This window comes from Sorex araneus, chromosome 1 (assembly GCF_027595985.1).
Source record: "Sorex araneus isolate mSorAra2 chromosome 1, mSorAra2.pri, whole genome shotgun sequence".
NCBI lineage: Eukaryota > Metazoa > Chordata > Mammalia > Eulipotyphla > Soricidae > Sorex > Sorex araneus.
In genome coordinates, this window is record NC_073302.1 from 388,647,232 (window position 1) to 388,663,713 (window position 16,482).

General features: G+C 41.0%; 1 protein-coding gene across 6 annotated transcripts in view; it reads right to left on the reverse strand.

Annotated features, from left to right (window-relative positions):
* The window catches only part of AKAP9 (A-kinase anchoring protein 9), a 145,566-nt gene extending 129,681 nt beyond the window's left edge, over positions 1-15,885 (reverse strand). For all 6 annotated transcript variants that reach the window (XM_055124946.1, XM_055124956.1, XM_055124969.1 and 3 more), the window contains exon 1: positions 15,702-15,885. In XM_055124946.1, the coding sequence (XP_054980921.1) occupies positions 15,702-15,749 (48 nt within the window). In that variant the 5' untranslated portion in view covers positions 15,750-15,885. The remainder of the gene's footprint in view (positions 1-15,701) is intronic.
* Between the last annotated feature and the right edge of the window lie 597 nt (positions 15,886-16,482).

Here is a 16,482-nt window from a genome sequence, read left to right on the forward strand (position 1 = left end):
TGCTCAGGCGACCATGTGGTACTTGGGATTAAAACCATGGTCTCCTACATGCAAAACAGAAGCTCGAACCCTTTAAAGCGACCTCCCTGTCCTGCCCTACTTTATATGTGTGTGTAATACAAATTCTTATATAATATATAAGAATACATATATTCCTAATAGATTCTTTACATATTATCATATATATTCTTTCACAGGTGAACTGTCTTCAGGAGTTTAATCTTTAGGAGTGTGTAGAACTTTCACGGCAGGGGAGATAGCTCAAAGATTCAGAGTGCATACCTGCATTCCAGAGATTGGGTTTGAACTCCAGCATGGCATGGTTCCTTGAGTACCACCCACTGAAGTGACACCAACCCCAAGCACCATGTTGGGTGGGATTAGAGCCCAAGCACTGTCAAGAGTGACCAAATATCAGAACGAAAAAAATTTTTTGTAAGTATACAAAACTTTCTTCTGAGGGAACTAGCCAGGGCTCCCAACTCATATATCATTCATAATACTATCTTTCCATGCTATGATAAGGAAGTGAGTCATTTAGATTTTTCTCTTGAAATTAGGGAAGAAGATGGTATTAAAGCAATCCATAACAGAGATACTTCTGCTAGGAAGTTTTTCAGTGTTTATATTCTAAAAACAGTCTATGACACAATCATATAAATCTCCCTGAAGTCTTCCATAAAGTACAATTTATGTGATCAACTTACTAATCCTGTTGCAGACTGAAATAGTTCCCTCTGTACACCCCAAAGCCAATTTCCCTACTAACACTGACTTACCCCCAAAGCCAATTTCTCTACTAACACTGACTTATCCCCACTTCTTCAGCTGTCCACTAAATAAAACAGTTGGCACATAAGAATTCATGATTTATAATCACTTGGTGCTGCAAACCACGCAAAGTGGCCATGGAGGCAGGTGTGACCTTTATCAGTAGGTTCCAGGCACTATTTCACATTGAAAATCTTAAAAATCCAATATGGCCTGCTTCTCACCCCAAATTTGATAATTTGACATGGATGTTACCTAGAATTTGAAATGGTTTAAATGGACTTTAGCAGTTCTAGTTGTTAACCCAGGGCTTTCTACATCCAAAGAACATGGTTCATCACTGAATCACACCCTCAACCCTGTTTCCACTGTTTAAATAAACGTTCTCTCATGGTTATTTTTAAGGATATATAATAGGAAAAACTCCACTGGATAAGACAGATCTGAGAGCTCAGTCTGTAAGTACTGCTCATACATAAACTGATATACAAGCCCCCCCGCAAAAAAAAATCTAAAAAAAAAGAGATCATCAAATGTTGTGAAAGTGAGATTAGAGATGATAAAGAAAATGTCAGTGGTCCCACTGGCTCTTCAGTTTCTCCTGAGATCCAATTATATTTCTCTGAAATTCCTTTGAAATCTACCTTTACAATGTTTCACCCACCCCTTCACTTATTTAAACTCAACTGGGGGAGACAGCACAAAAGAAACATAATTGGGCTAGACAGACAGATCAACACACTGAGCACAGAGGCCCAGGTTTGATACATGGAACTTCTCAGTCCCCTGAGCACTGGCAGGACCAACCCTGGAGCACAGTAAGCAGTAGCCCCCAAGCACCACTAGGTGTGTCTCCCCCCAAAAAAGGAATCCTACTAAAATAATGTTTACATTTAGGCATGTTTAATTCAGTATTTTACACCTAAAAAAGGAAAAACCCATGAGGCTGAAGCAATAGCACAGAAAGAGTGGGACATTTGCCTTGATTTTATTACTTTGTCAGTATAGTATAGCACTGTCTAGTATAGTATAGCACTGTCTGTAGCTCTGTCATCGATTTGCTTGAGCAGGCACCAGTAACGTCTCCATTGTGAGACTCGTTGTTACTGGTTTTGGCATACTGAATATGCCATGGGTAGCTTGCCAGGCTCTGTCATGCGGGCAGATACTTTCGGTAGCTTGCTGGGCTCTCTGAGAGGAAAGGTGGAATCGAACCTGGGTCGGCTGCGTGCAAGGCAAACACCCTACCTGTTGTGCTATTGCTCCAGTCCTTGTCAGTATAGTAATAACATATGATGAGCAACCACATGGTGGCAGCATACCATCCTAAACATTCAGTATGCTTCTCAAAAAATAAATCATTCCGAGGTTAAATACGTAAATGGATATTCTTTAATACCCAATATCCAAGCTACTTTATACAACATATGTGGCTCCATTATCTGATCCCAGTCTATTTCTCCAATCTAATTTTCTGCTTAAGTCTATCTCTAGGACAATGATAGTGGATGATGATGATGGCTATTTTGAACACTTTCTATAGTCTAACAATGTTCTGTATGCTTTATACTTATTACCTGAATCCTCACAACACCCCCATGGCAAGCATTTTATTATTCTCATTTTTCAAATGAGAAATATAGGTAGAAAGGTCAGAAACTTTGCTTGAATTGCAAAATTCAAACAACATAAGGGCCATGGCTTGATCCTAGAGAGTCTTGTATACTCCATATTTATAATCACTACTACTACACTGGTTTTTACCAAATCTTTGGGGTGTTTGTAATTCACTATCTTTTCTTGATTCATTTATTCCCCTGCTCACAGTAATCTTAATTCTACATATCCCTCTAGGTCACAAGTCTCCAACACACTAAATTCTCGTTTTAGTCAGCAACCACTTTGTCCTTATTTGCAACTCTGCCTCCCTTGAGTTTCACAGACCCTGTGTTTGTGAATTGTCAGTGGAGTTTTGCTTGTTTTGGAGCAGTACTCATTACCGCTCAGGGGTGCATCCTTGCTCAGTGCTCCCCACATCATATACAATGCCAGTAGTGAAATATGGGTTAGCCAATGCAAGACATGCACTGTAATTCCCGTACTATCTTCTGGCCAACAGTCTGCATTTTAATCTCCTTTGTAAGAATTTCACTGGCCTTGTAAACAGGAGTGCTTCCTCAGCTCTCTGTATACATCGTACTCATATTTATCTTTATTTTTTTCTTTTTGGGTCACACCCAGCATTGCACAGGGGTTATTCCTGGCTCATGCACTCAGGAATTACTCCTGGTGGTGCTCAGGGGACCATATGGGATGCTGGGAATTGAACCCTGGTTGGCCACGTGCAAGGCAAATGCCCTCCTTGCAGTGCTATTGCTCCAGCCCCAACTCATGTTTTTCTTGAGTGAAAATCCTATTCCTAAATGAACTGTATTTCTAAACCTAACTGTCTTAAGTTCCACACTCATTCAGTTTTACAATGAGACATTCCTTGTGGATTCCCTACAGCAGACCCTTCATAGCATTAAAAAAAAAAATCTTACTTACCTTACTCAAATATTTGATTTCCCTCATAAATGTCTACTTTTGCTGGTGGGGATGTGGCTTGGTGGTACAATGACTACAAAAATGCCTACTTTGGGCTTAGGGATGTAGCTCAGTGGTAGAGAGCTTGCACAGCAGGCATAAACCCTGAATGCAATCTTCAGCATCACTCCTTATCATCAAGCTTAATCTCAGTGACAGTGCCACAGGGTACCACAAGTGTGCACTCTCCAATGCACAGCAACCTTAGTGCACATGTGAGCACCCCAACCAATTGTATGATTTCTAGTGATACCATCAGTATAACCAAGTGTCTATGCAACTCAACTAAGAGTACAGCATTCAAACATCCGGCAACAACAGAAGGAAAGAAGGAAATTAATAAAAAATAAATTTGGAAAAAGTATTCACCTTTATCAAGACTCAATGCCTCAAACACCCCTTATCCATTTCTTTTCGGGTTTATTACTTATCGCAGAGACTAGCATCAACATAATCCTCACAGTTGCTCAAGTCAGAAAACTGGTAATCACCCTTTTGTTTGGGTTGCAATAGTAACATAAATCCTTATCCTCACAGTTCCAGAAGATCAAAGTGCCAATAGACTTGGTGTCTGAGGAGATACCTTTGGGTTCACAGTCTGCTATAATTTACCTACAAACTCACAATGGAAGGAGGGAAGGAACACACTTTATAAGGACACTAATCCATTCACAAGGGCTCTGTCCTCATGATAGAATCATTTCTAAAAGGCTCCACCTCCTGTAACATCACCTTAGGAGTTAAGATTTCCACATACAAAGGAAAAGCGAGGATTATTAAGGCCAGAGTGTCTCTCCTACCCTTTACAACTTATTACCAAAGGCCTTAATTCTGTTGGAGGTCTGACCTGCAACACACTGATTAGCAACAAAGAAGCTTGTACAGAGTTGTAGAAACACAACCAGGAGACAGTACAGTAGGTTGGAGAACAAGCTTTAAATAAAAGCCTAGGTTTAATTCCCGGTACTACTTCATGGTCCCCCAAACACCACTAGGAAAAACACCACAGTAGAGAGCTAGGAGTAGTCCCTGAGCACCATGGGTTACTGGGTGGGGTACAAAGGGCCCCACTGCACCTTTAATGTAGCCCCAATTCTGCTGGTCCTAAGTAATATTGCATCCTAAGGCCCTGGCATTGAACCATCTGGTTCACTTGGCAAGTATCACTGGAGAGTGGCCCCCAGCCTCAGAGCACTGCTTGAGAGCATACCCAAAACACAAAACAAAAATTCTTAAGTCAGAGGGATTTGAAGCCTTGCTCTTCTTTTGGTTTTTGGGTCATACCTGGGGGTACTCAGGGCTTACTCCAGGTCTATGCTCAGGGATCACTCTTGGCTGCTCAGGGGACTATATGGGGGTGTCAGAGATCAAACCCAGGTCAGCCACATGCAAGGTAAGCACCCTACCTACTGTACAAGGATTCTCCAGCACTGAATCCTTATTTTAACAACATGATGTGCCCAAATTACTTAATTTCCCTGATTTCTTTTTCCTGTAAAAAAGAAATACCAATAGCATACACACCTCTTAGAAGAGCTATAAGGATTAAATGATATTTAATATAAAACCCTTAATAAGATGTCTTGCTCTAGAAAGTGTTCAAAAACTAGCAGCTACTATTACTGGTGAATTCACACTTTTCTTCTATTTCAATTTTTCCATTATTCAAGCGAGGAACAGGAATAGATGTATAGATAAATCAAGAAATATGGAAGCATAATATGGTGACTGCTTGGATCTGAAATGTAAAGGAATGAGTCAAGGAAACCAAATGAAAGGTGAGATGTGTGGGCTTGATTTTACTGGGTAGTGTGTATTTAGAATGAAAAAAATAAGGCCCAGAATGAGACAATTTTTAATTAAAAAATAGATTTGGGGGACTGGAGTGATAGCACAGCAGGTAGGATGTTTGGCCAACCCAGGTTCAATTCCCAGTATCCCATATGGTCCCCTGAACACCGCCAGAGGTGATTCCTGAGTCAGAGCCAGGAGTAACCCCTCAGCATCGCCAGGTGTGACCCAAAAAGCAAAAAAAAACCAATTGATTTGGTTTGAGTATATTCAGTATATTCAGAAAATAACTAAATAACTGCAGAAAGTTCAAAGAAGAATAGTAAAAGAAAATTATATTCAAATCCTAGAGGAAATGAAAACTTTTAAATTTTGTGTCATAAGATTAAAATCCTAAGACCTATTAAAATTAATTATATCCTAAAGGTGAAAAACAGCTCAGGAGATAAAGCACAGACCTCACACCTGGGCCAGTGCCCAGAACTGGGCACACACCTGGAAGCACCCACACACCCCAGGCACCAGAGCCCAACACAGGGCAGAGAATCCCCAAGAGCAGGCCATATAAAAAATAGCATTATAATTAGTTATGTCTTATTCTCCCTGCTATGGCAAAAAAATAAATTTTACAATAAAAATTATAAAAGCTATGATTGTTATTTGTCCCAAAATTCTCTGGAAAAATAATAAAGCAACACATCAATATGAGATAAAAGTGAGACTTTTGAGAAATAATCACAGAGTCTACAATAAATGATCCTTAGTAATAAAAAATTCTGTAGTATGTTATGTACAGAGATCCTAGATTTTATACCTTATAAACTTTTCATAAGTCTATAAACCAGAGAGCCTAGTCAGACATTCAGATCATTATCAGCTAGGATTTTAAAAGTAATTTTGTTTTTGTTTTTAGTCTCATCCAGTGGTGCTCAGGTGTCCTGGCTTTCAGCTCAAAGATCACTCCTGAGGTGCTTGTGGAACCCTATATGGTGCTGGGTATTGGACCCGAATAGGCCATGTTCAAAGCAAGCACCCTGCCCACTGTACTTTTCCTCCAACCGTTTGTTTTGCTTTGGTTTTGTTTTGTTTGGGGGCCACACACAGTGGTGCTTAAGGCTTAGCTCTGCACTCAGAGATCACTCCAGATAGGGCTTGGGGGACTGCAGGCGTGCTGAGGATGGAACTGGGGTTGGTGGCATTCAAGACAAGTGCCCTACCTACTGTACCATCACTCAGGCCCCTTTTTAATAGCCCTTGCTGACCAAAATAGTAATGTGTATCTTTAATAAATGATCTTCTAAAAGGGAAAAGTAGACTCAGAATAAATTTTCAAGCCACACAAAAATCTTAGTGAAGAGCAAGCCACACAGTAAGAATACCATAGGAATCACAGCCATGATGGCAATGAAAATACTATATGATTCAGAGACAAAGGAATTTTTCATGTACAAAAGAATCTACAGATTTAAATAAATAACCTACGCCAAATTACTTCAGAAACAATATTAAGAGTTTTTTTTAAATAGCATTAAGTTCATGTGCTAATCAACCAATGTTTTTGCAGAATACCTAGACTAGCATTAAATATTCTAGTCATATTTTGTTAACCAACACCACTACAAAAATACTGCAAATTAAAATGGCAGTTAATTTGACAACAAAAATATCTTACAGTGATATTATGTTCACATATGAAAATGACAGGCCCTTTTGCAACTGAAGAAGATGAAGCTGTTGGGTTTTTTTCACACTACAAAAATGGATTAGAAATAAGGCCAAAACCCAACAGGTGTCCTTTGGACCAACTGCATGCACTTGTAAAACAGCTGGTCAAGGAATGAAATGACTCATTAGTCCACAAAGAAGTCAAACTTCAGCAAAGTGCTCTAAACAACTTACCAAGAACCTCTTATATAAACAAAGCAGCAATTTAAACTATGACAGAAACCAAAGGTCAAAAAAAAACCAGCAAGATATCCTACAAGAGAGATGTTGCTTGTTGCTAGGTGAACAATATGTACTTACTTCCTCCTTAAGTACAAAGGTAATATAGTTAAAAAAATTATATTACTAAATTAAATATTTTGGTAACAGTTCAATTAAATAATGAGCAATCACCTGAATAGCCAGTCTCCAAAGGAAATAGATAAATTACCAATAAGCGTATACAGAAAAGCATACAATCTTCTTAGTCATTAGAAAATTACAAATCAAAGCCTCAATAATACTTGAATGTATTATCTTATTAAGAATAGAATAATATATTCTTAATCTTATTTAGGTCGGGGAGGCAGGTGGTGTAGCAATAGCACAGCAGGTAGGGCATTTGCCTTGCACGCGGTCGACCCGGCTCCAATTCCTCCGCCCTTTCTCCGAAAGCTACCGAGTATCTCGCCCGCACAGCAGAGACTGGCAAGCTACCTCTGGCGTTATCGAGATGCCAAAAACAGTAACAAGTCTCACGATGGAGAAGTTACTGGGGCCCACTCAAGCAAATCGATGAACAATGGGAAGACAGTGCTACAGTGTTAATCTTATTTAAGTATAAGAATAAAATTGTAATTTTATTTTTAATATTTGCAACTATCCCACTAGAATAGTTGCAATTTTTTAAAAAATGTGGTTAGTAGGAAACTGGAACCATCATATATTGATGGTAGGAATGATGTAAAATGGTAGTTATAGTGGGGAAAATTTGGTTGTTACTTAGGAAAGAAAATTACAATAGGAACCGTAAATTCCATCTGTAAGCCCATATCCACAAAAGATGAAACAGGCTACTACTCATATAATGTATGTGCATAGCATTACTATTCTCAATAGCCAAAAACTATCATCTGGACAACTGAGTGCTGAAAGTAGGTAAAGGGATATACATGACAACCTTTCATTGTGGTACTGCAAACCATAATGCCCAAAAAGATATAGAAAACAAGAGAGTGAGAGGGTGAAGGGGGGGAGAGGGAGGGAGGGAGGGAGGGAGGGAGGAAGAGAGAAAAAAAGAAGAAAAGTGCCTAATCAAAGACAGGCTGAGGGGGCAGGGGTGGGGGGGAGGAGGGAAACTGGGCACATTGATGGTGGGATATGTACACAGGTGAAGGGATGGGTGTTGAAACATTGTATGACTAAAACCCAATCATAAACAACTTTGTAACTGTATCTCACTGTGATTCAATCAAAAAATAATAAATAACAATACTGATAAATACTATAACATAAACAAATAAACAATTGTTCTCTCTTGTTTAGAGACACAACAGTGCAGCGATGGCCAGGGGCTACTCCCTGCTTGGTACATTGCGGTGCCAAGGATAGAATCCAAGCCCTCGCCAGGAAAAGCACATGCTCCAGCCCTCTGAGCTATCTCCTAGGCTCCTGACTTACTTGTTCTGGTTTTTGTTTCTTTTTTCTTTCTTTCTTTCCTTTTTTTTTCGTTTTTCTTTTTCTTTTTGGATCACACCTAGCAACGCTCAGGGGTTACTTCTGGCTCACACTCAGAAATTACTCCTGATAGGGCTCAAGGACCACAAGGGATAGCAGAATTGAACCCAGGTAAGGTCAGCCACTTGCAAGGCAAATGCCCTATCCACCACACTGCAGTATCACCCTATCCACTGTACTGTAATATCACTCAGCACCATCTTTGTTTCTTAAGATGGCTGAACTGGAGCCATAGCACAGTGGGTAGGGCATTTGCCAACCCAGGTTCGATTCCTCCGTCCCTCTCCGAGAGCCCAGCAAGGTACCAAGAGTATCCCGTCCACACGGCAGAGCCTGACAAGCTACCTGTAGCATATTCCATATGCCAAAAACAGTAACAACCAGTCTCACAATGGAGATGTTACTGGTGCCCATTCGAGCAAATTAATGAACAATAGGACAGTGCTTAAGATGGTTAACTTTTGTTACATTTTTGCCTCAATTTTTAAAAATCTTTATATTTAGCACAGAAGAACCCAGAAAGTTCTCAATCAATATCTCATTTATTCTTCAAAATATCTTCAAAATACTCAAAATATGAATCTCATGCACTGGCATAGGAACTGTGGTAATTTATATATATATAATTTATATATATAATATATATATAATTACAAAGCAGTCATGGCTACAGCTATAGGCATTCAAGTGTTAGTTTAAAAACAAATAAGTGGCTCCAAATTCCTAGTCCCTTACCCCTATAGTATTTTAAACTCCCTTCTCTCCTCTTAGCTCCCCCTCCTTTTTCCATTCTCTCCTTCTCCTCTCTTTTCATTCTTCTTCCTCACTCACAGTATCTCTCACTTTATCATACACATATACTAGAGGCAAAATAACCTCTCATATAACTTCTTTTGATTTTGTAACTCTTCCAAATTAAAAATCTTTAAAAGAAATATTAGTCAGTGAAATGATTAGTCTCAAAATTAGTTTGATCTTTTTGAGAAACAAAGAATATTTCTTAACGTTTAACGTATAATTATTTATGGTAACTTTTTCTAGCTCCCACATTAGAAAAAATTTAGTCACATATCAATACACAGCAACCTATATCATTTTACAGTCAAAGTTTTGCTCTTACCACATGAAAAAGGAGTTCTGTGTCAAGTAACTTTGCCCCTGTCTTTTCATAGTCCAGTCACTTGGAAATATTGTATATTTTTCACTTCTGATTTTCCATGTGACATTTCAACTTTCACTTTGACCAACAGGACACCACAGGCCTCCTTGATAAGTCTCTCTTGATCTTATCTAGCTTTTATCTGAATAGCTTTTCTCTTTACTGCCTACATTTGGATTCACCTTCAAATATTTCCTCAATATACACTTCAATGAGTCTCTTCTGTCCATTCTTGCCTACATATTATCTCTTAAAGCTCATAATCAAGAAATGGTTTTTGTTTTTTTTTTAACTAAATAGCAAGGTCATGCACTAGTTTTAAGTTACAGGTAACCACTGCTGTGATATATGAAGACGAAAGCATCAAATTACTGCCCACATTCTGAAAAATGAGCCAGCCACATCATAAACAAGAATTTTTTAAAAACAGGGGCTGGAGTGATAGTACAGCGGGTAGGGCATTTGCCTTGCACACGGCCAATCCGGGTTTGAATCCCAGCATCCCATAATGGTCCCCTGAGCACTGCCAAGGAAATTCCTGAGTGCAAAGCCAGGAGAAACCCCTATGCATTGCCAGTTGTGACCCAAAAAAGCAAAAAAAAAAAAAAAAAAAAAATTTTAAAAAACAAAGTTCAGAAAGCAATAGTAACACCAGATCCAAGACGCGAGTGAACAGGAAGCCAATGAAGGAGCTGAAAAGAATCTGTAAATGTAGAATGAATAATGTCCACAATATCAAAGCTGATGAAGCTAATTTATTGCCTAGGCAAGGGTTTATGGTTCCTGATAACCCTCCCCAAAAAATGAGAAGAGAAGGAGAGGTTCAAAATCAGAATCAACATTGCATACACAGTACTCTTTCACTGAGCATCACACTGAACACAAAAATTTATAATCGAAACATAGTTAAAATGAGATAGGCAATTGATGCCAAAAACTGAAAGCCAGCAATCAAATACAACCAGTAATATAACTTCTTATTGACTAGGAATAACCCTCAATTTGAAGACCCACTTCAGGCTGTCTTAGCTTGAAGGAGTGTAAAAAAAAAAATCCTCTATGAATGATGAAGAGTTTATGAAGAAATATGGGCAAGGGGGTTGGTACAGGGTGAGGAAAGTGACCTGTGTGCCTAGATCTACCATAATTGAGTGGAGCAAGTGTGAGCAGAGACCCTAATACTTAGACATCTAGCATATTCATACACCTAGCAAAGCAGGTCCCCTATAGGACACTGGCAATCACTTGTGGAAGTTTGCTTTCTACAGTTTTCTTTTTTTTTTTTTTTGCTTTCTACAGTTTTCTTAATCTATTTAGTTAAAAGTAATCTAGGTAATCTGTAAATTATTAAAAGGTTAAGATATTCTTTAAAAAAATCTAGAAAGTTTAGAAGAAAACAAATGAAGAGCTGGTGCTGCTTGACTTGCACATGTGACGCCAGAAAATTTTTTAAGATTCCAGAAAAGTACAAAGAGAAAGAAAAAGTGAAAGTGAAAATGAAAGTGAAAATGGAGAACAACTTCCTACTGATAAAGCAAGTTATACGTGAAATATGCAAATAAAAAGCTTATATCATAGCAAACTTTGTAATAGTAGAAACAGTCATTGAAAAGTCCTACTATCTAATAATCTGATATACAGCTTGCATTGAACACTATACCCCCTTTTTTGACAGGAAATTAATTTTTTTGGGGGGGTTGCTTTGTTGGAGACACACTGGGCAGTGCTCAGATACCTGGCTGTGATCTAAGATCACGCCTGGTGATACTCAGGGAACCATTTGTAGTGCTGGAATTGAACCCAAGTCAGTCAAGTGCAAGGCAAATGCTTGAATGCCTCTGCTATCTATCTACCCAGCAAAATCTACACTTTCAAACGGTGAATGTTATTAAAAAAATTAAAATCCTTTTGGGTGTTGTGGTTTGCAACAGAGGCACTACGTGGTGGAAAATGGACACTGGTGGAGGGATGGGTACTCGACCATTGTATGACTGAAACGCAAGCACGAAAATTTGTAAGTCTGTAACTGTACCTCACGGTGATTCGCTAATAAAAATTAAATAAATAATTAAAATCCGATAATTACTAGTTACCAAATACAATAGGAAAAATTAAATAATGATAATGATGCCCATTAAATAAAGTGTTTAATAGTTGATGCCACTATTTAGTACTTTACATGGTGCAAAAAAGTTTAGTTTTATTGAATTCTGCCTTGTCAAAAGAACATTATAAAGTATACCTAATTTAATTTATAGGAGTAAAACTTTTATACTAAAAATATAACTATTCTCTCTGATTGTTTATTTTTTCGTCGTTTTCTGGACCACATCCGGTGGTGCTCAGAGATTACTCCTGGCTCTGCATTCAGGAATTACTCCTGGCAGATCCCAGGATGATATGGGGTGCCAGGGACCAAACCCAGGTCAGCCGGGTGCAAGACAAGTACCCTATCCACTGTACTATCTCTCCAGTCCCCAATTATAGTACTTTATTATAATGTAAATACTTTTACTGAGAAAAAAGACATTTAGATGATGTTTAACACAAGGACAGTCTTTGTAGTGCTATCCGCATCAGCACAAGTTGAAAATGGGGTTAGCTTAGCTCTGAAAATATTTACTGAAGATTACAGTAATGTCTCTGATCTCCACAGGTCAGGCTTCTTACGACATCAACGAGGAAGGAGCTCATGACACAAGAGCAAACGAAAAAAAAAGAACAAGCAGGAACAAAACTAAACTGTCATAAAGTACATACAGCAGACTCTCAGTTTTTCTACAGGCTAAGTTTTACAATTTTTTAAAATGCTTTCTTTAGGGGCTGGAGTGATAGCACAGCGGGTAGGGCATTTGCCTTGCACGCGGCCGACCCGGGTTCGAATCCCAGCATCCCATATGGTCCCCTGAGCACCGCCAGGGGTAATTCCTGAGTGCATGAGCCAGGAATGACCCCTGTGCATTGCCGGGTGTGACCCAATAAATAAATAAATAAATAAATAAATAAAAATAAAATGCTTTCTTTAATTGTCATTGCTTTGTTTTTATTTTGAAACCGCACCCGGTTGTACTCAGGGATCATTCCTGATGCAGCACTGGGACCCTATGTGGCACTGGGGATCAAACCTGGGTCAGCCCCATGCAAGTCCTCTTCATTATCTCTCCAGACCCCATAATTTCTTTTTTAATGTACCATTCACTCTTTGTGGGTGTTTTCACAACTCAAAATGTCTTTTTAGAATTATGCTAATGACTACATATACTAAAATGTACTCCTCTATCATAAGTACAGTTGTTTTGTTCTACATGTGTTATATAGTATATTTCACCATACACAAAGCAAAATCATTAACAATTACAAGGTCTCCGTACAAAAAGCAAAGTTTTCAATGGAACAGTTTAGCAAACACCAACATAGGGGTCCTGGAGAGGAGGGGTCTGGACACTTAGGTGGTGGTGGTAAGGTGAGGTTAACTGTACATCAAGACATAAATGCCAACACTATGGTAAACATTAGCTTAGCTGCAGCATTTCAAAACTAGATTATTAAATACAATAAATTCAATAAATGAGTAAGACATTAAGTTTTAAGTGACTTAATAAGAGCCTTCCAATTCAGCAATTCTGGATTACTGCTATTAAATTACAAATATACTAAAGTAGCAACCAACCATTAATAGCAACTCAGTCATTTTGTCTATTAAATCCATAAGCAAATATTTATTAAGTACCTTCTGTTTTGTTTGGTTGACATTATGTTAAACTTCATTAATATCTGTTTTTTTAAGCCATCTTTGTTCAGTAAGTTTTAAAATGAGACAGCCAGCAGCATTATAGCAAAAGAAAAAAATTCACCTTGAAGCCTACTATCCCCTCCTTTCCCATTGTACTCACTACCCAATGTCTGGCTCACACTAAACTGTGAGCAACATGAGAACAAAGACTGTCACTCTATTTCTATTTTAAGCTCTTGGTTTAAAACAGGAGTAGAATGTAGGTTTGCTGAAACCAACATTATAATCCAAAATTTTAAATCTAAAAGCATATATACTAATATATATTAAATATTTGACTATTTTTTATGTCTGATTGTGTTTCCATGTTCCTATCAATCTTTATAGTCTTAATGGCTTATAGCCCATCACATTTTTACAATTCAGAAAATATTTCACTGTACTGTCTTTTGACAATTCTTTCCATTGTTTTGTGTTGTACAGGTAATGCTTCAGAAAACATACCTTGCATATTTATTTCTGACTGGAAAAATAGGCTTAACACTCAGGTAATCTTCTACAATAAAGTCAAATATAAGAGAAATTTTTTTCAATCCACCTTAGAATTCTATTTTGCAAAATTAAAATAATTTAAATAAAGCCTCTTATGAAATGCCCTGTCCAAAGGAAACTGTAGGACCACTTCACATACATCTAGGGAAAATATCTGACAATAGGCAGTATAAATTCTGACACAAAAAGACACACAAAACATCAAATTATATCTTGAAAGCTTTTTAAAGGAGTGTGCCTCCACTTTATTGGAACCACAGGGCCTCTTTAGAACCTGAGGCTGCACAAATGTAACCAACCCTGAGCTTCTGAAGATGGCTTGGCTTCTCTTTCCCTGCATTTATAAATTCTAAGGTAATAAGCTACCTGGTAACAGACAAGCATCTAAAATACCCTTACCTAGGAGCTGCGATAAATATATATAAACGGGCTTTATAGAAATAGGAAGCCAGTTTATAGATTTAAGAAATTTATGTTGAGCATTGACCACTGCATCTCTGCGGTAGGGCCCTGAAATCACTGACCTGGTATCCTTTGTTTACTTGGGAGAAGATAGGAAAAACAGATAACTATATTATAATTTAATTATGGTTTCAAGTATGATTGCTAACAATCATTTGTAATAAGGCAGATTCGAATCTACAAAAGATAACTTCGTTATTGGAAGAAAGGGGGGCTTTTGTGGGCAGACAAAAATATGCTCAAATGTGTCATTTAAAAAAAATAATACGCTATTGAGTTCATATTTTGTCGATGTCAAATTTTTCATGCTCACAGAGAATGATACATGGATACAATTCGTACTGTTGGTTTCACAGGTGTTTTCCCAGGCACCTCAACTAGAAGGTCTCCCATGGAATACATTATTCGATTAGCTAAACCCGGGCTTCTTTAGGTGGGGCTCGGAATATGCCACCTTTCCTTCGCAGCAGTTCCGTCGGGAGAACCGCATTCACGGCGACACGGCGCACGACACCAAACGCGCGAGGCGCAACAAAGACCTCGGTGCAAGCTACACGCAGGAGACGTGCTCCGCAGAACGCCACGGAGGCGAAGTTCACAGCTGGCACTTGTGGCATACTTGAAGCCACGGCCCGAAGCAGCTGTCACAGGCCAATCACATACACACACACACACACACACACACACACACACACACACACACGAGTGCCAGCGTGCCACCGAAGAACCGGTGACCAGTGTACACATCCTCCTGCAATGGGGGTGGGGTGGGGGGGTGGGGAACACAATCTCCCACCAGGAGAAGTACAAAGCCCGCACGCTCCAGAACACGCCCTTGGGGGGTGGAAAGTGAAAGGTTGAGATTTGGAAGGAAGACCCAGCTGAGAGCAAAACCGCAAGAAAGCGGTTTGGCTGGGGGTGCAGGCGGGGGGGGGGTACCTAAGAGAAAAGGGGGGGGCAAACCACCCATGCATCGCGGAAGTGTCTCGTGGAGTAGTCCCAATTGCAAAGGGGGCGTTTTCGATGGAGCCGCGGAGCACGGGGTGGGAGGCCGGGGAGGTGCTGGGGGCGGGGGATGGCATTGCAAACCTTGCAGCACCTCCCTCCTCGCAGGCGGCGCCCCCCCACCCCCCTTTCCGGGCTGCAGCGACCTCGGCTCCCCAGGCCGCCTCGCGCCGCCCCCCGCGGGCTCCGGCTCTCTCTCACCTTCGCTTTGCCGGCCTCCAGCTTCTTCTGCCTCTCCTCGTCCTCCATGGCCTCTGCAGGGCAGGCTACGGAGAGACGACAGGGAGAGAGACGGGGTCGGGGACCGAAAAGGAACGCTCCGCGGCCAAGGAGCTACGCGGGCTGTCGGCGCCGCGGCGCAGGAAGCAGCAGGGCCGCGCCTGACGCGTCCCCACCCCCCCGCCCGCCCCGAGTGGAATCCGTCTCGGCGCTCACTGGCGCGCCGTCCGCGGCCGCACGGGCGACGCCGTCACCGCCGCCGCCATCTTCGTCTCCACGTAAACACACGGCGGGGCGGAGGGGGAGGGGGGCGCGCCGCGCCGGTCCGCGCAGCCGCGGGCAGCCCCGCCGCTCTCCCGGCAGGTGCGTCCCTCCGCGCCGCGCGCGCGCCGCCCCGCAGGCTCCCCGGCCCCGCTTTCCCACGCGGCTCGCACCGGGCGCCTTTAGCCGGGACCAGGGAGGAGTCCCCCCCGGGAAAGGGGGAGGGGGCGAGGGGTCCTCAGCGGGGCCGAGAGCTCGCGAGGGGGTGTGGCGGGGCGCCCCGAGCCGACCCCAGCGAGGAATTCCCAGGCCGCTTTTGACGCGGAGAGAGCCGCTGCAGCGGCGCGGTGGTTTGTAAACGCTGCGGAGCTCCAAAGGAAAAAGGCCCCCGCGGTGGAGGGGTGGGGGCAGGCGAGCTGCAGACCCCGGCGCAGCCTAAATGTATTCACTGAGGTGCAGGAATTGGCACCGCCCCTCTTCCTTCACCCTCGGGTAGGCTCGA